At 42.7% G+C, this 23,650-nt stretch overlaps 2 protein-coding genes across 2 annotated transcripts; both read right to left on the reverse strand.

Annotated features, from left to right (window-relative positions):
• Positions 1 to 454: 454 nt before the first annotated feature.
• On the reverse strand, positions 455 to 15,484 carry LOC108883643 (segment polarity protein dishevelled homolog DVL-3). Its single transcript, XM_018677022.2, has 15 exons — positions 14,833 to 15,484; positions 12,820 to 12,889; positions 9,971 to 10,086; positions 9,112 to 9,224; positions 8,428 to 8,563; positions 7,742 to 7,832; positions 7,529 to 7,598; positions 7,116 to 7,255; positions 6,567 to 6,643; positions 6,342 to 6,409; positions 6,101 to 6,250; positions 4,270 to 4,401; positions 3,593 to 3,760; positions 3,228 to 3,431; positions 455 to 1,778 (listed from the first exon to the last, which is right to left on the reverse strand). Exons 1-15 carry the CDS (start codon positions 14,991 to 14,993, stop codon positions 1,420 to 1,422), a joined length of 2,055 nt encoding a protein of 684 aa, XP_018532538.1. The 5' UTR covers positions 14,994 to 15,484; the 3' UTR covers positions 455 to 1,419.
• Positions 15,485 to 16,649: 1,165 nt separating this feature from the next.
• copb2 (COPI coat complex subunit beta 2) lies at positions 16,650 to 23,261 on the reverse strand. The gene is made up of 22 exons (XM_018677023.2): positions 23,102 to 23,261; positions 22,515 to 22,652; positions 22,278 to 22,364; positions 21,916 to 22,042; positions 21,644 to 21,792; positions 21,324 to 21,470; positions 21,091 to 21,190; positions 20,835 to 20,977; positions 20,460 to 20,659; positions 20,242 to 20,352; positions 20,053 to 20,141; positions 19,851 to 19,957; positions 19,558 to 19,701; positions 19,258 to 19,388; positions 18,943 to 19,150; positions 18,675 to 18,785; positions 18,361 to 18,575; positions 18,098 to 18,236; positions 17,796 to 17,933; positions 17,605 to 17,682; positions 17,259 to 17,405; positions 16,650 to 17,092 (listed from the first exon to the last, which is right to left on the reverse strand). Exons 1-22 carry the CDS (start codon positions 23,102 to 23,104, stop codon positions 16,997 to 16,999), a joined length of 2,808 nt encoding a protein of 935 aa, XP_018532539.1. The 5' UTR covers positions 23,105 to 23,261; the 3' UTR covers positions 16,650 to 16,996.
• Between the last annotated feature and the right edge of the window lie 389 nt (positions 23,262 to 23,650).

Genomic DNA, 23,650 nt, shown 5'->3' on the forward strand with positions numbered 1-23,650 from the left:
CTTGCTTTATGTTTGTCCTTTAAACTAATGGTTTGGTGGGTGGTCTTGTCTTATCCTGTCCTGCAGAGTCCATCTGATTAAACTCTCAACTTTTTTGTGTCCCAAGTTAAATTAAATCGCATCCCTACATGATCCCCACTCCCCCCACCCCCTTCCCTCTCTCTCTCTCTCTCTCTCTTTCTCTCTCTAGCCACAGGGAACATTTTGCATAGGGTCATTCAGTTTTGAGGCAAAATGTACACAGGCTGATCTCTCTCACACACACAGCCCACACACACACATCTGTGCGCCAGATTGCCTAACCTTCACATTCCTGCTCCTGGACAGTCTGGAATCCACTGCTTTTAAATGCAAATATGACCTCAGGTACCATGGGTGGGGGGGCATAAGCCTAGGTTCTGCCTCTCAAACATATGCACACATTCAAATAAACACATAACGCAGAGCAGCAGAGTTAAGTCATAAAACTATATTTATAAATAAAAAGACATTTTTTTCCTTGATAAAAGAGTAGTGTGAAAGACATGGTAAGAAATTTTTTCACTATACATTATCACAAGACAGAGTCTGAAAATGCTCTGGTTAACAGATGAAAATGCAGCTGTGTAGTGTAAAAATGACTCTTGAAGCTGAATGCTCATGTTTAGCGTTGGAAAATGAAACTAGTTGTGACCAACTACATATATAATAAAACAATGCATTCTTACAGTAAGAAGGACTGCGATTCTCTTGCACTACATACACATTTTCCATTTCTTTCTCTCTGAAGTCAAGCAAACATTTAACAAGTCTGAATAGGGTTAACAGTTAGTGTTCACTTCGGCTTTCTGTCAGTTTTTCTTGTTAAGAGGTCAGCAAGGGGGAATTGAAAGAACAGAGGGGAGGGAAGAGGCTTCTTTTTCTCTCTCAGTTTTGACGTGGACAGGGGTGGGGGAGGACAGGAGAATGTTAGATAAGGAAGGCAGAGAGGAGGGAAGAGTGAAGAGAAGAACAAATGAAAAACATCCATGTAGAAAAGCGCTGAGTCATCTTCCTCAGCGGTCCGTTTCCACTGCCTCCCTCTCCCTCTCTGTCTCGCTCTTTGTCCTCACACAAACTCTTCCCCACTGAGGAGCAGAATATGAGAAAAGGCGCTTTGGTTCCATCTTGAGTGAGGGGGGGGGGGGGGGGGGGTTTCTTCACTGAAGAAAGTATGGCCACTACTACTAGGAAGAAAAGCACAAGAGAGGAGGAGCATTTTTCTCTCAGCATGCACAGCAGGATTGGTTCCATTTATGCTTTTAGGAAAGTGGAATCACGGCCTTGGGTTACAGCTTTTGCAATCTTCCCTCCCTCCTGTCCTGTCACGCTGTCCTTCTCAGCCTCATAACGACATGAGAAAGCCCAATCTGCTACTCTGTTATCAGCATATAACCTGCATCACATCACATCAACAAAGAATTCCCCAGCGTTGCCAACTGCCATGCGCAGAGACTGGCGTGACGCAGTGAGCTCGGGGGGCACAGAGGCAAGCTCTCTGCCCGGTGGGGCCCCAGGCGCAGCAGTAGACAGGTGTGGTGGCTGCGGGGGCAGGCCGGGGGGGCCATAGACAAGGCCAGGCCCATAGGCTATAGAGTGGGAGTTGGCACTGCGGTGGCTGACAGAGCTACGGACACTTCGCTCACTAGGGGGAGCCACCGAGCGCTCACTTGGAGCTCGGTGGCTCCTGATCTCAGATTCGCTGCCACTGCCGCCGGACTTGCGCCCCTCATTCTTGCTGCAGTTTGAACCACTGCTTCCTGTGGAGAGCAGAGAGGAGACAACGGTTATTATCAAAGTGTGATATACAACCACGTCACTTTTTTAAAAAAGTGACCTACATGAGACACACTCTCCCATCTGGGTGCCAGTGCAGTGACGCAGACAGTGCTGACCCAGTTTGTGGGAGACTCTCAGGAGAGCTTCATGACTAATGCAGACATGGTCACGAAGAATTCACTGCCTTTCACAGGCCAAACGGCTCAGCCATTACTGGAGGCAGTTGCATGTTTTCATTTTATTACCACAAACAGCCTGCTTGCTCTTACAGCAAGTACTTCAGAATGATGAATTTAAAACAGTTTATATGATTACAAGAAGTTCATTATATTGCAGTGGGTGCTTGTTCCAATATATGACATCAAATCCACAAACAGATAAGAAGATTCCTATCAGTTTAGTCTCCTTGCGTCAGAGAGTTAGAGGTGTGGGAAGTTAGTCTAGATACACAAATATGGCAAGCACAGGACTCATTTATCTTCCATCAAAAATGATAAAACATACCTTACATCTCAAAACTGTGTTATTTGCATGTTGTATCTTGTTGGTTGGTAAACTATTCACTGGTACATTCAAGTTGTGTTAGAGAGCAACCATAAAATGAGGACAGGACATCTGAGATATGTGCAGTTAGTGAGCCCAGCTGTTGCTGGTCAGTAAATATCTCCACTGCGTAAGCAAACTGCTCCTAAAACCACAATGTCTGGTTTTCTATTTCTACACAAGTTCTATACACAAAATACAACATGTAAATAAAGCAGCCCTGGAGCTGTAGGAAGGAATATTTTTCCCTCTCGACAGAGCCAGGCTGTGCGCTCCAAGTGTTTGAAGTAAGCGAATATAAACATTCTGGACCTATGCCGGTATAGAAAGTGTGGAGATAACATTTATATTGATGTTCTCATCTGGCTCTGGATAAACAAAACAGCAAATGAGATGTCAAGCAAAGCTAAATGTTGGAGTATTCCTTTAAGTCCCTCGGTGCAAAGAGACACCTCAGCCAAAATCTTGCCCAGTCTGTGGGCTTGAAAAGTGGTTATTAAAGGTTCGTAGTTTGCTACTTTGCAAGAAATGCAGCTGCAGCTAGCACAAATTCATTGTCAGTTACAGTGATTGCACAAACTGCTTCCATGTTTCCCTTCTTTAAGCTCTGGAGCTCTACTATTTTTCACCATGAAAACTTCTTCCTTCCATCTGTTCTCTGTGAGGCAGTAAACTTTACCCAGTTACATTTAACTCTACACAGGGCAAATGTTTAATGCTCAAAATATAGAGTTTGGATGGAATATCACCTTTACAATATTGAACATGGTCTTAAAATTGTGTCCTACTAACACTCTACTTCGCCTACTACTTCTACTGATTGTTCCTCAGTATGAATATACTGTGCATGTGATGAACACATGCAACATATTATAAACTGCACTCACCGCTGTGCTGGCTTCCTGCACTGCCGGCGCCTGGTCCACCATGGAAGGGCTGTGGTAGGTCGTAAGGGTGAGGGATGGGGAACTGGTAGGGCAGGGCCATCGGCCAGGGGGCAGCCCCGGGGTGGGGCAGAGGGGGAAGAGTGTCCTGATCTGAGGCACCTCCACTGGAACCGTCATGGTCATGGAGGGACAGATGGGTCATGTCTGAGGGAGAAAGAGGAAGAAAAATTGATTCAGACTTCCACTGCAACAACCCACTTTACAACTGATGTGTCGGGAAATACAACTGAACCATCAAACCTTATAGATAGTTGCTTTTATTGCAAGAAGATCTCAGCTAATGGCAGATTTCAGAGTGCACTTACTGCCACAGAGGTCTCCGAAGACGTAGTAGCACTGTTCAGAGAAGGTGATCTTGTTAACAGTGTGTCGGATGTAGCCGGCCTTCAGCAGGTTGCTGGCATATTTACGGGCTTCACGGCGATCCGAGAAGCCTTCCACATGATGGAAGAGCCAGTCCACCACATCAGAACCTGACCACAAAAAGAAACACACATTTAAGGGGCTAAAATCCTGCAGTTTTGCTTTTTTTATAATCCACACCTTCTCCTTGACCATTTTATTACATATCATAACATCCAAGATGACCACTTGAATCTTCTACATTTAGGTTTAACATTTACTTGTTTGGTAGTTGATTTTAATGTTCTGAGTTTTGTTTTGGCCAGCAACAGCTGACACCATGATCATTTGCAAATACATAAGAAAAGCACAGGAAATAGCTGCTTTAATGTGCAACTATGAGTATTTTAAACCAGGAGATCTGCAATCCATTGGCAGACTGCAATCATGGATTATTATTCTAGCTGTTACTTAACTGTTGCAATGAAAACTGGTGATGACATTGTTTGATTGAGGCAAACAGAGAATAATTCTAAGGCTTTATATCCTCACTTTAGACTCATCAGTGAGACACTGACAAAACCAATCTACAAAAATAGAAGATGGATATGGATACTGATGAAGGACATGACAGACGTACCAATAAAGGCATTAGCAATGGTGATCTTGAGCCACATCCTGTCCCGCACCTCAAGACCTGACTCTGGGCAGGCCATGGCCTTAGCGACTGTTGCCATGTCGCTGTGGATGGAGAGGTGGAAGTCATCGAATCCTGGGAAAGATCACAGGACACATGTATAAGTTAACACGGGACCTGGACCACATCCTCCGGTCAGAGTTGAAATATTCAGGTCCAATTGGTCTAAGATATTTAACAATTAACCTGTTTTAAGGACAAAGATAATAATCTTAGTGGTATAAAAAGTCTAAAAACTGTTGAGTTGCATTATGTTTTTTCCCCCAAAAAACATTTAAATGAAAGAACAGCTGAGTACTGTTATCTGGACAACTACAAAAATGTCGGTCTGTTTTGGAATTTGCCACAAATAATATTTGATTTCCTGTGGCCTGGACTGTAATTTGACCCCTGTCCTGTCTTGACCCTGAATCAGGCTTGATCTTTGTTTGAGCTGGACTGTAACTGAGCTGCTCTTGATAAAACCCCAACAAAAGTCTGAACATAATGAATTAAATGACCTCTCAAGAACACTACTGTATCTTACATATCATCTAACTGAGGTTCATTGCATTCCAAGATTGATTCCAATTTTGAAGTGCTGTAATTTATAAAAAGGGTGTGGACATCTTCTGTTGGGAGTATTGTACACGTGAGAATATGATATCAGATATTCTCTAGATATTACTTTTTCTGCTTTCAATAACTTGTTAACAAGCAGAGGTAGGCAGCTGTTGTCATTGCACATTAACAATACTATTCTACCCCTTTAGCAAAACTCAACCGTTTGAATGGCTCCATTGCATCAAGTACTGCTTTTTGGGGAGAACTCAGACCAAACCTAAACTCTGCCACTGATATTTTAGATGGCAGAATTTTTTATTCCCTTTCATAACTTCACCGTAGCTACGTTTGAAATATCTCCTGGCTACAATACAGTTGTATCCAAATATCCAAAGCATATGAAAAAAGCACTATTAAATTCTAAAAGGGGAGACAGGAATGCAAGGTGTACCTGCAAAACCCCGCTTTTGAAGTGTTGAAAATGATTCAGATTTTTACAAGACCTAAAGCATGCCATCAAGTGAAATTTATGTTCTGCCTGAAAGGGAAAATCCCCAAAAATGTGTATCAATTTGGTCGAGAAAAGTGTGTCGAGAGAGGAGAGATTTTTCTCCAGAAAGAAAGAAAAAACATTGCTGTCCTTCCAAAGATTACAGGGAGGATGAAAGTTGTGAGTTATGAGCTTAGTTTTGACAAGAGTTACCGAGCAGATGGAAGATGTGAAGGCCGAGCTCAGTAAAAAGCTGGAACAGAGAGAAGTCGCAGGAATGCAGTGAGAGGGCAGGGCTACACTTAACATGGAGATTTACTAACACACCAGGGGAAGACAGCGACATTACTGCATTTTTGGAGGTCGGAGGGTGGGCGATATAAAATGGTTGAGAGCTGAATGTTCAAAAAGGGCTTTATGCCTCATGTCATAATAATGTGAATGGTAAAATTTGTTTCTATATGTGCCCTCACAAAGAGGTTATCAAAAAGCCAACAGAAAAACTAAGTAGATGCTTTAAAAGTGAAATGCAGGAAAAAAAGCATAAAAGCATAAGCAAGTGCATTTTAAATTCAAAGGAGGTGGCATGTGAACAAAGACTATGTAGAGACCAAATGAAAGTGACTGGAAAACTGTGACTAAGAGTTAAAATGCGATGGTTACGTTGTTTTGCATAAAAGTGCCTTGATAACAAGTCACAACACGCAGCTGGAGGGTGGGTGGGGGGGCGATGTGACTCACGTTCAGTCTCGGGGATAGAGCTGCTGATGGAGGAGCTGGTGGAGGTGACTGTGCTCATGGAAGGGCTCATGCCATATGGAGGGTATACCCCTGTCATGGCCGCCGTGTGGGACACCCAAGCAGCCGGGTCGATGGGTCGGATGGGCTCGCCTGTCAAATAAAAGGTAAGGGAGGTGGTTTGAGCTGGAGTCAGTGACACACATAACCAGATCAGAGCGAGGAAGAAGAAACAAACACTCACTCCTTGGCAGAGCAAAGCAGCTCCGAGGGTTCGGGTCCCAGCACTTGGCCACAGTCAGAGTGATGGGACTGGTAATAAACACAAAGACAAGGTTTACACAGAGACAGTTAACACGGATCTAAAAACAAACAGAGGAGTCTCAGCTTCAACTTCACTAGAATCCTGTTATGTCCTGTTCTATTTTATGTAAGAAAACACTTGTTTGTATTATTGTGTGCTGCTTACCCTGGTTTGTGCACGATGTCCCTCAGCACTCGAACTGCATCGTCATTGCTCATGTTCTCAAAGTTGATGTCATTCACCTACAGGGATATAAAAGAAGGAAGAAAAAAAAAATTACAGTCTCCGTCTCACTCTCAGGGTGTACACGTAAGCTTGACAAAAACGTAAGTAAAATCTGCTTATCAAATTATGACAATGAAGGACAGACTTGACAATTATTTCTTATATAGAGGTATAACATTTTCACTGCCTCACAGCCATTCCAGTTAATCCCACTGCACAAAGCCATTAGTAGGTCTGGCAGTGTTTCAACAGGGGGTAGCCATGTTAGAATGATGATGGAAAAAGAACATTAGAGACATAAAGTGAGTAAAAAGTCTTTCCACGTCACTGCAGCTGCTGGCACTAAATGCAAACACAACATGCAGCTACCTACACACACTTTCCTGGTCTGTGTCCCAGGTAACCACCAACACACATTTTTCATCTTCTACGTGTAAGTGTGCATGCTGTCTCTCTCCTTCTGTCTTGCACTCACATACAGACACACACCTGCAACAGCATGTCCCCGGGCTCTATACGTCCATCTGCAGCCACAGCTCCTCCCTTCATGATAGAGCCGATGTAAATTCCTCCATCTCCCCTCTCATTACTCTGACCCACAATACTGATGCCCAAGAAGTTGTACTTCTCTGTGAGGTGGAGACGAACAGACAATGTGTGTTTAAGAGTGAAGCAAAGTAGCAGTGAATTAAGTAATGCTAGAAAAGATGATCATGACCCACATCAATATGGAACAAATTGTTTACATTTATGTATTTTCCCAACTTGTCAAAAGAGTTTTTGAACTTTGGCTCAGTGTGTGACAACATGAGGAGGCTTTATTAAGGAAAAAACGCATTCTATTTATTCCAACAAATCTAATTGCATTCTGCATGCAATTTCCACATGGCTGGGTCACTTACCCATGTTGAGAGTGACAGTGATGATGTTGAGAGACATGGTGGAGTCTGTGATGCTGCTGAATGACGAGGACTGGAGGGAAGAACGATGAGAAGTTTGCGGGAGAAAAAAAAATATAAGAATCAAAAATCACAAACTGGGACAAAATTTTAACAAAGAAGTCTGCAGCTGATTTGCACTCCTGTACTTCCAAGTGTGTCTGCGTGTAATCTCACCCTGTCCATATTGGAGGCCTTAGGTTTTCGTCGGCGACGGCGGTGTCGTCTCATTAGACGAGAGGAGCTCTGTTCAGTGGAGCTGCTAAACCTAAAAACAAGGACAGATCATACTGTAAATAAAAAGATTTGGACAGAAACATAATCAAATTGTCTTCATGTAACTAATTTCAAATGTAAATCTCACTGTTCTGCACTTAATAAAGGACTTTAGTCACTGTTTCCATAATAAAAGTGTTGCTTGCCAGAAGTCTTACTAACAGCTTTAACTTTTTGTGAGAAAGCATCCAGCTCACAGTCATTTAGAAGTTAAGACCTGACTGACAAAGCATCAGTTGGCATCAGTATCCAGAAATCTTGTTGAGGCAAAACTCTAGCTCTTCCTGTGGTGGATAGAAACTCATGTAATGATGAAACTTTGATCCAGATCAATTAGAGCTGCAACAACAGAAAAAAACATCCTGGGAGATGCCTAAAGGCTGAGAGCAGCAGAGGTTCTAAAATGGGTTGCAGACATTTCTACGACTCCTGGAAGAGAACCCGGGGGGGTGACCACAAAAACCACTAGACGATTAGACTGTACTAATCTCTGCCAAAACCCATCATCTGTAATTCCAGACACATTCCACAAGCCTAATGCCTTTTCTCACTGGGAGAGGCACTCGTGAACGAGCTGAAAGTCCGACCTGCTGGTTGCGTCATCGTCCTCTGAATCAAAGCAGGAAGTGGACTCCAGCTCGCTGCTCATGAAGGACGAGCAGCTGTCGTACTCTGCGCCCCCGCGTCCCATTGCCCGCGATGAGTATCCGTTCTGCCTCCCACCTGCAGTGGGAAAGCATTGTGATCAGGATACACAAGAGACAAATTTAGGCCAGTACTTTTTGTCAGGGTTCAGACATCTCTCCTTTTCATGCTATCTAAACATATAACAGCCAAAAATATCTTCAAACCATGCCTGTTCCTTATTGATCAGTGTCTAATTAATATATAGAAGTTAAAGCCAAGCTAGGATCTTGACACCACAGCACAAACTTTAACACCAATCACAAAACTGTCTTAGCATCTTCACACAAACAGTACATTCTGATGACTGTAAAGCACCAAGATGTTACCTACCTACATGTACTAGCCTAACATGCTTGTTCATAGAAACTGTGACAGTAGCAAGCTGGAGATGTGCATCACTGACATACACCAGTGTCAGCTTTTAATTTGTGCCATTTTGGGGGGTTCATTGTTACAAAGCAAATGACTCTGTGTACGGAGAGCAGTGGAGTTTGACATTGATGAGTCGTTGATGCAGCTAAAACGTGATACATAAAGAACAATGAGGAAAACAAAAACGCTACATGAGGTGACAGTTTTCTGACCGTGGTCGTTAGTGTGCTTCCGTCTCGGCCTCTCCCTCTCTCTCCTTTGCGACACCATGGAGCCGGTCTCTGTGTCGTTGTCCAAACTGTCCCGACCGCTTGCTGCTTTCCCACTTCAGACAAGAGAGGGAGCACAGGAGAGAGAGTGGGCGTTATAAAGAGAGACAGAATTACACTGCACTCATTATCAGGGCAGTTAAGTTCATTTAACAGTCATTTAGACAAATGTTTAATAAAGTGCTTCTTGTTATAATCACATCCACAAACTCTGTTGAGTGTAAAGCCCTCTCTGGCTCTCTGGCTCTCTGGAGTTGAACATTTGGCAGGAATTGCAGTTGTTGTGTTGGTTGACTTATTTCAGTCTGGTGAGCATTTCTGTTCCATTACTATCATGTGTCTTTTAAACACTTGCAGATTAACCACACTGCACTTACAAATGTAAAAACTGGTTTGACTATACTATATGCCTTTTTTTTAATTAATGAGGAAAGACTGGAGGAACAGGAACAGACAGGAAGCATGAGCAAGAGAAATCAGCACTCTACATGACTAACTCAAAGGTCTAATTTATTTTCCAGGATGGATAACTTGATGATAAATGGTTAGAAGAAACAAGGTATTTTTATTCCTCCTGGGCAGTCACAAGGTGTCATACTTTTTCTATTCAATCTGCCATTTCCTCTGTTACTGTGGTTATTAGGAAACACAGAAGGACTCATTCAAGGCACATACACAGAGCCAAAAACAAAGTACGCATGGCATCTCTCTCTTTCACAAACCCACAGAGTCAAAACACTACACTCTCTCTCTCACACGCTAAAAAACAAACACCCAACAAGTCTTCTCTGTCTATACTGACTGATAGGAAGGTGGTCTCGAGTCTCCAATGCCCCCTGTCCTCTCCAGAGGGGGTGTCGGCTCTATACTGTCAGCAACTGAGCCTGCGTCTGTGTGGGCGCCGTCTCCAGAGACCAACTGTCGACAGACAAGAGAGTCAGGTCAGTCAGAGGGATGAGACTCAGAGGGAGGAATACACAGAGAGGAACAGAACAAGCAGACAGCAGACCCATGTCAGAGCACCACTGTGTTTACACTAAACCATATTCATAGGCTGGTTGGTATATCTTGCTGCAATGTCACTTATCAGCATTTACAGACGGTAAATAAACAATGGCTGCAGAATATTCAGCTGCTACAAAAGTGCCCAAAAAAGTGCTCTTCTGTTAGGGACCAAATTGTCTCTTCAAATATAAAAACTAATTTGTCTTCTCCTAATTTCCTGTTGAAAGAGCAAAGCTCTCCAGAGGCAGCTGTGGATTCAAAAGAAAGAGAAAACAGAAAACGCCTGTGTCGAGACTTGTGGTTTGTCTACCTGACAGTGTTGCCCAAGTTACCAAAGTGTGGGAAAAAGTGGGCTCCAATAGACCATGACTGAGCTTTGAGGGGAAATTATATCACAGGTAAATTTTAACATTAGTATATTCAGCCGTTTACAGTTCCATCTTTTTTTCTCACTTCTAACACATTCCAGCGAGTATTAGTTGTGCTCGCTCAAGATGTTTTTTTTTTTTTTTTGGTTGTTGTTGTTTTCTGATGTGGATCTGGAGTTCTGCAGGATCTTGGATGTTGTCCATATTAGAAATGAAGCATGCACTTGCATGATTTGCATGCACAAACAAGTTTAAAAGCTAACATAAGATCAAGATGGAACTGTCTCTGCTATAAGCAGCCTACACTTAAAAAGCTAAAATTATCCAGCTGTTGATGTCACAGCTGGGCTATTTATGACTGTTATTTAACAACATTTAAAGTATATATTGTATCTGTTGTGTAATAGGATAGAAATACAGCTGTTTGTACTAGAGTCAAATACAATGACTGTTCACTTCAGTTTCATTTTATACACAGCAGGCACAGGCTGTTCATTTTCACATCACATTTTCATGTTAATCACCACCACATGTATCAAGTTAATCAAACACAAGATATTTTCTTTCTAGTGTTCAGTTGTACTATTCCCTCAGACTAACTAAATAACATTGATTTTCATTCCTGACTAATCAAGTGTCCATCACACTTTCCCACAACCCAAGGTGATGTCTTCAAAATGTTTTTGTCTACCTAAAAGTCCAAAACACAAAGATGTTCACATTACTAGACTGTACGTGATGGAGAAGCGGTAAATCTTCACTTTCAAAAAGCTGACGCCATTAAATATTTGGATTTTTGAAACGGACTTTGAATAATGAAAGGAAAGTTTTGCAAGGGAAAAAGGTGGTATGTCCACCAACTTATTTAATAAGAGATGCATTATAGCAAGAATGTGAAATTGAATCACCTGCAAAGACATAGTAACACAAGCAAATGGTTGTATTACCATAGACAGATAAAAGCGGTGGATAGAGAGGAGAGTAATTCAATAACAGTGCTTTTTGTTCTAATTATGAGCACTTCTTCTCATTTTTGTTAACCCTTTTATCTCATTTATTCCTACATACAGTATTTGTACTGTTACATTTGCAGTTTTCTACTTTGGTGTGCAAACAGAGCAAGAGTACATTGGATTTGTACAGCAGGACAGTTGAGGTGGACTAAGATAAGATGTGAGAAAATAATAAGATAGACAGAATCTGTTTGGCAGCTAACAATAAAGTGCAACAGGGCAGACTCAGGGCGCTGGCCTGTTGTGTTGATGAGGTGTGATGATAGCGAGCCAGGCCCTTGGACCCCAGAGAGCTATCAATCAGGCTATTCAAACAACAGATGAACAGTGGAGACAAACAAATGGACACAGTGAAACAGAAATAACACTTCATTGTACGTGGAACATTTCAACAACCCCCAAGAGATAACAAACATATTCACACACACACACACATACATACACGCAAAGAGAGCTAACCAAACCTCCACACATACTCCTCTAATGACAATGACCACAACAGAGGGACACAATGTGATGGGCGCACTGGATTATACACTCCAACATCGAGCAATAACACTGTGTTGATGACTCTCAAATAAAGTCTATAATTATAACCACACTGTATGAAATTAGCCAAATGCATCAGCCTTTCACATTAAGACACAGAAGGCTCATTCTCTTAACTTTATTCTCCCCTCCCTGTGAGATTCAATCTTCTTGTTAAATGACATGCAGTGAGGCTCTTTGTTATGAGGTACTTTCCTCCTATCCTGTGATTTCACTTGCTCTTAATCCAATTTCAATGTTGAGAAAAGAGGAAGGGAGACTGTGCACCGGCACCAGATGTCTCTTGTGTTGCAGAGACGGGAGAATTACTGCTCAGAGCTTCTAAATGAGATACTACATGCAAGCACATGTACTGTATGTATGTGGTGCATGTGGTGACTAGTGTATAGAATTACTTAAAACTATTGCAGCTCATGTTCTTAAAAAGTGCTTTAAACACAGGAGCAATAAAAAAGATAATAGTGTTTGCATGTGTGTGTTGCTCCGAGGATCATTATGTGATAATGATATTATCACTCAGATGCATAGGGCCTCTCCCTAGAGATGGAGCACGGTTGCGGTCACTGGCTGACAGATGGGAATTGTTGTTATACATGCACACATACAGTTGCCATGCAGGCACTTACCCACACAAATTTAGTTAACACAGACAGGGGCACAACAACAAACAAATAAACAAACCAGGAAAATTACTCCAGGATGTATGCTGAACCTACCCATGACACCACACGTCCATTAAAACAGGGCAGCTTAGCGTTGTCGTCAGATATTTCCTCCTTTACTACCCTGTAAAGAGAACAAAGCTTTGTTTCAGTAAACCTTTACCAACAAAAAAACGCACTTTCAGGGCAATAAAACATGAGACTGCATTTAAAGGGAATGGAGATGGGCAATACATCCATCAGCCATGACACACTGACAACTGGGACAACCAATAGTGATTTAATAGCGTACTTACTACACTATTGTTACACTGCCAGCCAACAAGATATACTGCCTCATATAAGTGCCTATAGAGAACTGTTGGATGTTGTCCATATTAGAAATGTCAGAACTGATTATAGTGTAATGACAGGAGGTCAACAATCTGAATTGATTCTCTTAACACTGTGCACTGTGATTGATAGTGCAATAGTTCGCTAAATGGTAAAATGTGAACAAAGGTGAACAAGGAGTACATTTAAGGGACACATGAAAGGTTAAGAGAAACAATTCTGCATGCTGCCCTGTATTACAATTTAAGTGAGCGCAGATTAAGAGCCAGGAAAATCTGGCTTGCTTAACATGTAAGATCCGTCAATTAAGATTTTATACGCTGTTCAGTAAATTCCACAATATTGTGGGGAAAGCCAGTACCACTGCTTGTCAGAGGCTACCAGCACAAAACCAGTCAAAAGAAGTCAGCTTGTTCAGGCATTATATATAAGCAATCCTTAGGGTCTGTGAATATATCAAAATGTGCTAAAATGGAAAGCTTTTGGGTCTGAGATTTACCACAGGAACGCATGTACAGACTTCCTAGGTAAACATGGTTCCGCCCATATGTTTATAACCATTTCAACCAAATGAATTTTCAGCAAACTTTTCCAGTTGATTAATCTACAACGGACTGCTGGCTTGGAGGAATCAGTTGTCAGATGGTACCTAACCAACACTGTGTCACACTGTTCAGACGACAATTCAGGCATATGTGTAGCAAGTGCCGCAGACTGCAGGTCATGACAGGATTAGCTGTGCCTCTTAGAAAAGAAAGAATAGTGATGGTCAGTGAGACTTTTTTTAAGGGTCTTGGTAAACATGGGATCCAGTCTCTATTCCAGTCTGACAGGTTGCTCAGTCTATACCAACACAGGTTGGGGTAAAGGTTTCAATAGTTTATTTACAGAACATCCATCCACTCTTCACAACATGAATAGCTCTGGGTCCTTTCAAAACATTTCTTTCCCACTTGCAAATGTTCAGAAGTTGTTGCCCCACCCTAGTTTGGCTGTAGCCAAAAACAACTTTGGAAACCTGGCTAAACTGTTTAAAAAACAGTACATTTCCCCCCCTTTTTTTACTCTGCAGAAGGCACTGTCTGGAGGAACATAAAACGGCTACTTTTCCAGCCATGTTTTAACACAAAAGGACATGCTCATAAAGCTGCCACGGTGATGAACAGGGCATTCCTGTGTCCAACTCTGCATTCCTCGGGCTAACAGACAACAACAGCGGGGGCCTGCTGCACTGAAACTGGCCGTTTACATTCTGACATTAGCCTGTTAGCAGAAACGTTCAATACATTAGCCTGTTACTAACAGTAGTGACGTTACTAACTGGTTATTATCAGTTCTGTCAACTACTTATGTTCCCACTTTATCTAAAACAGGTTAAAATGTCACCCGGGACTTTCCCTAGTGTTGGTGAATCTGACAAATACCAAACTTGGTCAGACAAAGTCAAGGCACACAAGACGCGTAAGCTAGCCACACAAGCAATGTAAACAAACGGGGTCGGGACGCTGAACAGACCTGCTAACGCTGCGAGCTCGTCGCTAGCAGCTAACAAAGGAACTGCAATGCATGTAGCTAGCTAATGATCGGCAGCCAGGTAACGTTAAAACTGATGACAGGCCAGCTGGATGAGGTAACAACTAAGTTAATGTTCATCTAGCTGCACTAACAGTAGAGAAAACACAGGAGTGCTGCGCTGACTCCATGTTAAATACAATAAACCCTTTTGACAGTTACCCGAAGTCATCGTCCATAGATTTGAAGAAGAATTTGTAATTTGGTTTCTTGAGGACATTTTTGAAGTCTGCCAGAGTGACTTTGTCCGCCGGCACGGACAGTTTCACCAGATACGGTGTCTCCTGGTCGTCGAGGTGGTAGATAATTTTGGTCTCCCCCATCTCGGACTGCGGCTAAGGCGAGGCAGGCAGGGTGCATCAAGCCGAGGGCCTGGCAGGCTCCCTCTCGGGCCCCGACTCCCCGTGGCGCTGGCGGCGGCTGTGCCGTGGTCCTCCCGGCTCTCCCTGGCTGACCTACTCGCTGCGTAGCCCTGGTTCTCTCTTTTCTACGCCAGCTCGCTAACGTTGCGTCTGCCTTTCTATTCAAAAAAGCACCTCGATCCTCCACAAAGCGCCCAAACACCGCCCGAAGATTGAAACGCGCTAGCTCCTGTTTGTATTAAACTTCTCACAGGCCGCCGAAAGCTTAGAAATGACTAAAAGGCAGTTAGAAAACGCAGGAAAGATAAACAGTCTCTGAAGGGTCGGTTTTCCCTTCTCGCTAGCTGCCAAGCTCGGTTACTTTGTTGCACACGAAACTGCACAAAATCGTCCAAGCCTGTCTCGGAGGGGCGCCATCCACAGGAGAGGAGGAGAGTGACGGCTTTCCTGGGACAGTTCTCCTGCTGCAGTACATAAAGTCAACAGAGGCGGTCATACAGACAAGAGCATTAGGACCCTTCAGCGAGGGGGCACCCACACTGGGGGTTATTAGATTATATGATGGGAAAAAAATGTTAAAAAAAATATATATATATTTGCATTTGACACTAGAAACTTTAGACTGATCTGAGGTAATGCTGGAAAAATTCACTGGGACATAAAAAATATCTTTGATTCTGCGTTTGCTTATAGCCATAGCCCATTTTAGCATTCTGTGGGCTTATATAGGAAAGGAAGCGTATAAAGGAAAATAAAATAGGGCCAATATGCAGCCTTGTGATGCTCCACAAGAGATGGATGCAGAGGCAGAGGACACATCATCAATTTAAACAGAGGCTGATCAGTCTTATAGGTAGGAGGCCAACCACTGAAGGTCCTGTTGCTGAATGCCAGCAACATGCCTAAGGTGGTCCAAGAGGGTAGACTTATCAGGTTGGGTGTTTTTAGTATTCTGTCAATGTTGAAACTCAGATTTACTTCATAAAACAGCATTGCAGCTGCAATAGACAAGCAGTATGTACATTTAAGCAGCACTACAAAACCATGAGACTTAAAAGCTGTTTTCTTTTAACATGTCTGATTGCACCTCTTCTCAGGATTGTATGGGAGTTCAAACTGTGATCAGTCATTCTTTTGGTTTTCTTGCACCCATTTGTTCTGACAAATGACCCCTTCACCATTTTTTTTTAGTATATGGGTTTTCCTATCATAGCGCTGCTCAGCAGAGGTCTAATCACTCACAAAAAAGACTGAAGTGCCTATTTTAGAGAATATCTGTCATCAAGCCTCTTTTCCCATCTCCAAGTAACACCACATGGTGTGTGAGTTACCATATCAGCATCATACTCTGGCTTATTTTGATATTTGCACAATGCCAGTTACACTGACTGACTTTCAATTCATTAATTGTTCAGTCATTGACTTGTCACTGCAGGAAAGCAGTGAGTCAGACTGCACAGTGACACTGGCAGGCCTGAACACATCAGTTACACCTGTGTTATTTTGTAGTGCGCAATATTTGCAACCTGTGTTTGTTAGCTATCATATTCAGAAGCTAGAATTTTTTTTCTGTACACCTGCTTTACCCAGAAGTATGAAACACTCTTAGGTCACATGTGAATATGTACAGCAACCGCAGTTTATTGGACTGAACTTTGATTTGCCATTACAGACAACACAAAGCAAAGAGTAAATATAACATATCGCTCAATGGACAGTCAGTGGAAGTTTCTCAATCAATGGTGTACAAAATGGAGTCAGAAATAGAAATGATCTGTCTACTGTAATCATCATCAAAATCATCATCGCCATCATCTGCTTAAATCCTGTCTCTGCAGTGGGTGGACATTGCAATATAATATTTTTACATACAAATACAAAAAAATTGGGGAAAGGGGGTTTGGTCTCTTTCTCTTCTTTAAATAAGCTCTAAAGAGTGCTGGAGCGCTGAGTTATGGCAGGTCTTAATCATCTAGGAAGTCATCGTCAAGGTTAACGTCTGTGGTGTCGATGTCATCCAGCTCCATGTTGTCCAAGTCCACTTCCAGCTCATCCAGAGACTATATAAAGACACACACAAGGACAATTATTACTGTTGTCAAAAACTTGGAACTGTATGTCTTATATGAATTATGTTATACTACTTTCAGAATGAGATCGTGATACAATTTGATTTATTAACAGCAACGGGAAAACAAATGCTATAATCAAAAGATAAAAGCCAACCTTATCTTTTGGTGAAAGTGCAGGGATTTCATCCTCCTCTTCCTCAACTACTGTAGGAGCAGGAGGTTCAGGTTGTGAAGGTGTCACCGGTGCTGCTGCAGGAACAGGAGCTGCCACTGCTGAGGTAGACTCCTCAGTATCCTCTATCTGCAGGACACAATCAGTCACACAACGAGAGTCTAAATGTCTTCCTTTAGCGTTTATTGAACCTTACGTAAAATTCTATTTTCTGACAGCTTACAGCATATAGAGAGTGTCAAATGCTTAAGACAGAACTGGCTACACATGATATGCGATCAGGATACTGGATACTGTCAACAGAAAATGTTGAATACTGTAAACAAACCTTTGAAACAGAGGGAATGAAGGTTCCTTTGGGTTCGTATCCTTGAGCCTCCTCGAGGATATTCCTGTCTTCATTGGGCTGAAAAACATTTGAGTTTGTTAAAACACAGGAGAAAAGTTTAAGAAACAACTTTTGTTTTGTTGTACACAACACATCATCTTGTTTGTCACTTTTAAAGTCAAACAACTCACTGTGACGAGAGGATAATCTTTTGCAGGCCTGGAGGTGCCCAAGCAGGTCTCTCTCAGATAATACTCAGCTGCAAAGGCCTCTTTCAGCCCGGGGAACAGGTTCTCGTACTCTGTGGGGTCTGCTAGGGATTCAGCCGCCTGCAAAGAAGATTCAGCACATTGTGTTGTGGTTAAGAACAGCATGCAGATATCCAAAGTCCATCTAGATTAATACGGACTGTTTTTTTTAAGCCTTAAGAGAACAATTCTTTTCTGTTGTGATATTACTTCTAATAAACTATAATCTCAACAACAGAACTGACCTTCTGGTTGACCTTAGCCAGGTTCTCCCTCCACAGTTTGACCACACGAGATACCTGGCTGGGCAGGTAAGTGCGAGCCAGGAAGGCAGCTTCAGGTAGTCGGTTGGTCCTGATCAGAAGCTCCAAACATTGATCCAGTCTGTGGAGAGAGGACAAAATGAAGAACAATTAACAGCTACCACTTTTTCAATCACGATCGAGACATATCTTCTCCCGTATTTGTCCACCAGTGTCACCACCTTTCTCAAACATTTAATACTCACTTCCCCTGAAGGAAGTAGGTCATGAAGGCCACGTTGTTCTTTCCATCCCTCTCTGCTCCCTCTGCCAGCTTGCCCACCATAGTGGCATTACCAGAGGCTGTGGCGAGGAGGAGCAGGCCACCATAATCCTGGGCATGGTGCAGGCACTCTTGAGCCAGGCCAAATTGGCACTTGCTAATGGCCAGCTCTGCCAGCTGTTTCCACTTTTGCTCCGACTGCAGGAGAAAAGGACGAATGTAAGAAATGTACTGAACATAGAACCTCACCAGTGATGACATGAAATGACTTTCAAAAGCCAGCTAGTATGATCTTACCTCTGCCTCCACAGCCAGCTGATAGGCGATCTTCAACTCTCCCAGCTGCAAGGCCAACTCAAACCGGTGCTCTGGGTCTGTGGACACAGCCAGTGCCTGCTGCTTGAAACCCTGAAAAGACAAATAATACCATATAATATCACTGCTTGAGCTTATTGTAAAATCCTGGAGATGATGCACTGCATCTGCATCTGCATCTTTTTGTTGTAATAGTTACATTTTGCTGCAGTTAAATGAAAAAGAAAAGCAACTGCTGCTGTTTCCTTACCTGTTTCTCCAGGAAATGGGCAACCCTGGTCCGTTGCTCTTTAGGAATTGTGGGCAACACCTTGTCAGCCATTCCAAAATCTCTCCTCATCACAGCAGTCTGGTACTCCAGGACAGAGACCAGTAGGGAGTAACTAACAATGTTGAGCTCCTTATCTCCCAGGTACAGACGGTCATCTTTGGGTATGTAACCCAGCAGGTACATGGTCCTGCAGGGAGAGAAAGGCAGCAGCTGTTAAAGAGGCAGTAACCTGTACAGCAATCTAGACAAGTTATAGACTGGTTATATTTAAGCCAAAACTCTCTGTATTCATACCTGTCCAGATGAGCAATGGTGACTATCTCTCCTCCAACATAGTAGTTTAGTCTGTTCACAGAGCTGGTGTAGATGAAGCAGTCTCCTACCCAGAGTCCAGTCTTCACAATCTCCTGGATCTCTCCCTGGACCTGGACAGATATGAGGACGCAAAGGTTATAAAGATAAGTACAGAAAGTGGATTGAGAAAAACACACATTCTTCCTAAATATGAAGTACCAAGTTGTAGCTATGATATGATGGACCACAGAGTATTTTAGCACTTTCTAACAAGTGATGTGTATACATTCACACACTCACCTCAAAGGCATCTTCAATACCATCCTCTGTCACTCCTTCATTGTTCTCTTGGGAGGCTGCTACTTTATCTGCCAGGTAACGCAGAATGAAGAAGGACTCCTCTGTAGCAATGCAGACCAGCTCACCAGAGTCTGACCAGAAGATCTGGGCAAACAATGAACAAGAACAAGACGAAAGGCGAGTGGTGAAGATGAGAATCAGACAAAGAAAGTAAATAACTACTCAGTAAACCTAATAAATGACTGCTAACTGTGTTATTAAGGACCTAGAAATGAAAAGTAAGTCTAACTTACATGTTTGGGCTGGATCTCAATGCGGCGGATCAGCTCTGTGTTCTCCCAGTCATAAAATGCCAGGCCATTCACTGACCTCACCCCAAGCAAGAAGCCTCCATAGATCCCTGCAGTACAAACAGGGACACATCCAGTGAGGAAAACAGTGAGGACTCTCCACTTTCAAAGCCACAGTCCCACTATTCACCAGTGCTCACGTTACCTTCAGCTCCAAAATCAGGCTTAAAAGATTTCTTCTCTTTGAAATTTTTGAAGATCTTGACGATACTGTTGCTCTCTCTAATGGCATATCTATAAATTTAAAAAAGAAAAATGTTGTGGTTAGCATTCTACTAAGAGCAGGGAAATATCTCACCTATATTTAATTTCTCTTTTCAAACTGCATACTTACTCAGAGGAGTCATGTGCCCAGACAAACTCCTGTGCTGAACCAAAGCTCTTGTTCCTCAAAGCCATGGCAGTGTAGATGATGTACTCTCCGTCTCCACACACCACAACGAACCTGGTGTACACAAAAATGCACAAATGAGCCACAGCTGCTCTGACAGATATCTTAAAGTATATTCATCACTACTCTGGTTACAGGGCCTGGAGTGAGTGTATGTGTACCTTCCGTTAGGGTTGTGCTGGATGGTTTGGGGGTAAATTTCACAGCTGCCCATGTCTTTGACAGCCAGTGGCAGCCTTTCTCCATCCTTGATTTCAGCATCACCCATGGCCTTCAGGTTAGCCTGCTGTATTTCACTGTGTTTGGCCCAGATGATTTTACCGTTCGTGTCCATAGACATGGCTGGCTCCTCACGACCCACCTACAGAGCAGAGGGAGAACGAGCAAAAAGATTGCAACAAAAAGAAAAGAGATTTTAGTTTCAGATATTTGATCAAATGTATTTGGTTTCTATACATATTTTTGTACACTTTTCATAATGAGAGTTTATTTACAACAAAAAAGATATTAAAAGATTTATTCTTTCTCCTGCTCACCTTGATAATGATGCTGCCTTCGTCGTAGCCCAGTGCTACATTGTTGGAGCCCCTGAGGCCACACACACACCACACTCTCTCCATGCCGTAGTTCAGTGTGCTCTCCAGACGGTAAGTGCTTGAATGCCAGATACGCACCGTACCTACAGAGTGAGGAGGCATGATTACATAGAGCAAAGATCAGTGAGGCCATGAGAGAGCTGTAGTTTGCATATGTTTGCATGCAGGGTGGGAGCAAGAGGGGATTCATTCTCACCATCCTCTGATCCAGTGATGATGATGGGTAGTTCTGGGTGGAAGCTGACACAGGAGACGTTCTGGGCGTGGCCCTCGAGAGTCTGAACACATGTCTTGTTCTACAACACAGAGGAAGACAGGTGAGACATTCATATGAAGACACAATGAGTTCCATGATCAGTGATCTGTAGCTTGCGCTGAGCTTTCCATGAACAGAAGTGAATGAGAAGCAGTATCATGATGTTCTTTTACCTGGTAGTCCCAGATCTTGACTTGGCGGTCATCAGCCCCTGAGATGAGGTAGGGCTTGTCTCCTCCACTGTAGTAGTCAATACAATTGACTCCTTTCTCGTGGCCCTCCAAAGTGAAATTGGGAGACGAAGAGCCAAGCTGCCAAACCTGAAACAATCCAGTGGATATGACAGAGAATCATTGAATGTATTTAAGATACCTTTAATTATATATGTGTAAGAATAAGCTTAATCTGTAAGGATACTAGGATGTGGGTGTCCCCAAGTACACACCCTATGAAAAGACTATAACTGGCAGCAGTAGTAGCAAACGGTTCCTACCTTAATTGTCCTGTCCAGGGAGGCACTGGCAAACTGATTATTATCCTTGGGATTGATGACAATCTGCATGACGTAGTGAGTGTGACCTTCAAACACCTGGCTGCACGACCACTTCTTCTCCCAGTCCCATAGCTTGATCAACATGTCATCTAAGACACAGAAAGGCATTTATGCATCACTGAATAACTATGTATGCATTTAAAATGACTGGTATAAGGAAATGGAAAGTTAAGTAAACCACCTATTATAATATCACAAATATACTAGCATACCACTGCTGGTAAGGATGTAGGGCTGGGTTGGATGGACAGCGATGCAACGGATGTAGTCAGAGTGGGCCTCAAACATGTGAACTCGCTCCAAGGTGTTGTAGTTGAACACACGGATCTGCATGTCATCCTGTAAAGGGGGGAAAATAAGGAAAAAATGTAAAAAAAAAACAAAAACAAAAAAAAAACACATAGCTAGATAATCAAATGTCATGCCTAAATGCAAACACTGCTATGTTACACCAAAGCTCAACATTTTACTGCACATACACTAACAACACTTAAACCACACCAAATCAATCAAATTCAAACTCATACTCTCCTATCACTACAGTTGTGAACAGACAAATGAAAGACTAACTCACCGCTCCTGTGATGACCCAGTTCTTCCTTGCCACAAACTTCGAAGCTCTGACAGGGAGGTCGCACACTTCAAAAGTCTTGACGAGAGTCTGGAAATAAATAATATTCCTGGGTTAAGGCTTGCATACATTATCAGAACTTCTGTGCTGTGCAATCAGTCAGATATTCGTTCAAGTACCTTTAGCTACCAGGCTTCTCATACTGTCTTGTATAAGTAGACCACTGTCTGATGATCTTACCTGTGTTTCGTGGTTCCACACACAGACGCTGCCGTTGTACAGACTGGCCAGCATCCATGGCTCCGTTGGGTGAAGGTCCACACTCTTCACTCGGTCTGACCTGGCTGTCAGCCTCCGCTTAATGTCCAGCCTCAGAGGCTGAAAAGACAGAGAAAATCAGTATATTTTCCGACGTTGTTCAAACTGCATGTGGCTATAACGGGGTATTTAATAATTTGGTAGAAAAACTCTAGCGTCAACGTACACATCCGGAGTAGTAGTAGTAGAGCTATCGTGGCCGCTAGCAGGATAATATTACATCTTATACATTTTTATGCTTTAATAATTCTTTAATTTTAAACCATACACAACTTAAATCAACAACTAATTCAAAAGTTGTCAGGACATATAAAACTTGCAAACGGCAGGTCTGAAATATTAAAGGCCGTTAGCTACAAGCTAACTCAAGCTAGTTAGCCGCTAAGCTATTTACATGAATGTATTATTATTTGACATAGTTCCATAGTCCGTTTTAGAGTAAACCAGGAGAATTAGATGACATGTGCGGAAGCAAAACATGATGGGAAAGTAATTTAAATGTCTCTTACCATGTTTTATCCCCTTGTTGTCGCAATAAGTTACGATAAATGTATTGCAGTCAGGGTTCAATTGATGCGATTTCAGTGAACAGGGCACTGGATACTGACGTGGAACTTCCTGAAACCCAATCTCGCGTGAGTTGCGCTTCAGAAGTGGTGACGTGACATGAAAGTCCTCTGCTGCTACAGTCGGTGAGTTGGCACGGTGACATAAAAACAAGCCTAGTTTGCCGTTATCATGGATGTGTTACCGACCGTACCAACCGAGCCACATGCACTGAGGTCTAAAGAGCCAGGGCCCCTCAGCTTCACCTGTTAAACGTCACTTTAAGGAGACACATACACTAAAATAACTATAGAGGCACACAAAACATCCACAAAAAGCTGTGAAAAATTATATTGACCACTAAGCCACACATACAAATAATTTTGCATCTCTTTCAGTCTGAGGCTCTTCCTCCTATAGATAGGAGGCCTTTTACACGTCTGTGCTGAGGGGCCTATTGTCTTATGATCTGTCCATGGTCATAAATATTTTAAATGCAGGACTTTTACTTG

The sequence above is a fragment of the Lates calcarifer genome, linkage group LG4 (assembly GCF_001640805.2).
Source record: "Lates calcarifer isolate ASB-BC8 linkage group LG4, TLL_Latcal_v3, whole genome shotgun sequence".
In the NCBI taxonomy this organism is placed as follows: domain Eukaryota; kingdom Metazoa; phylum Chordata; class Actinopteri; family Centropomidae; genus Lates; species Lates calcarifer.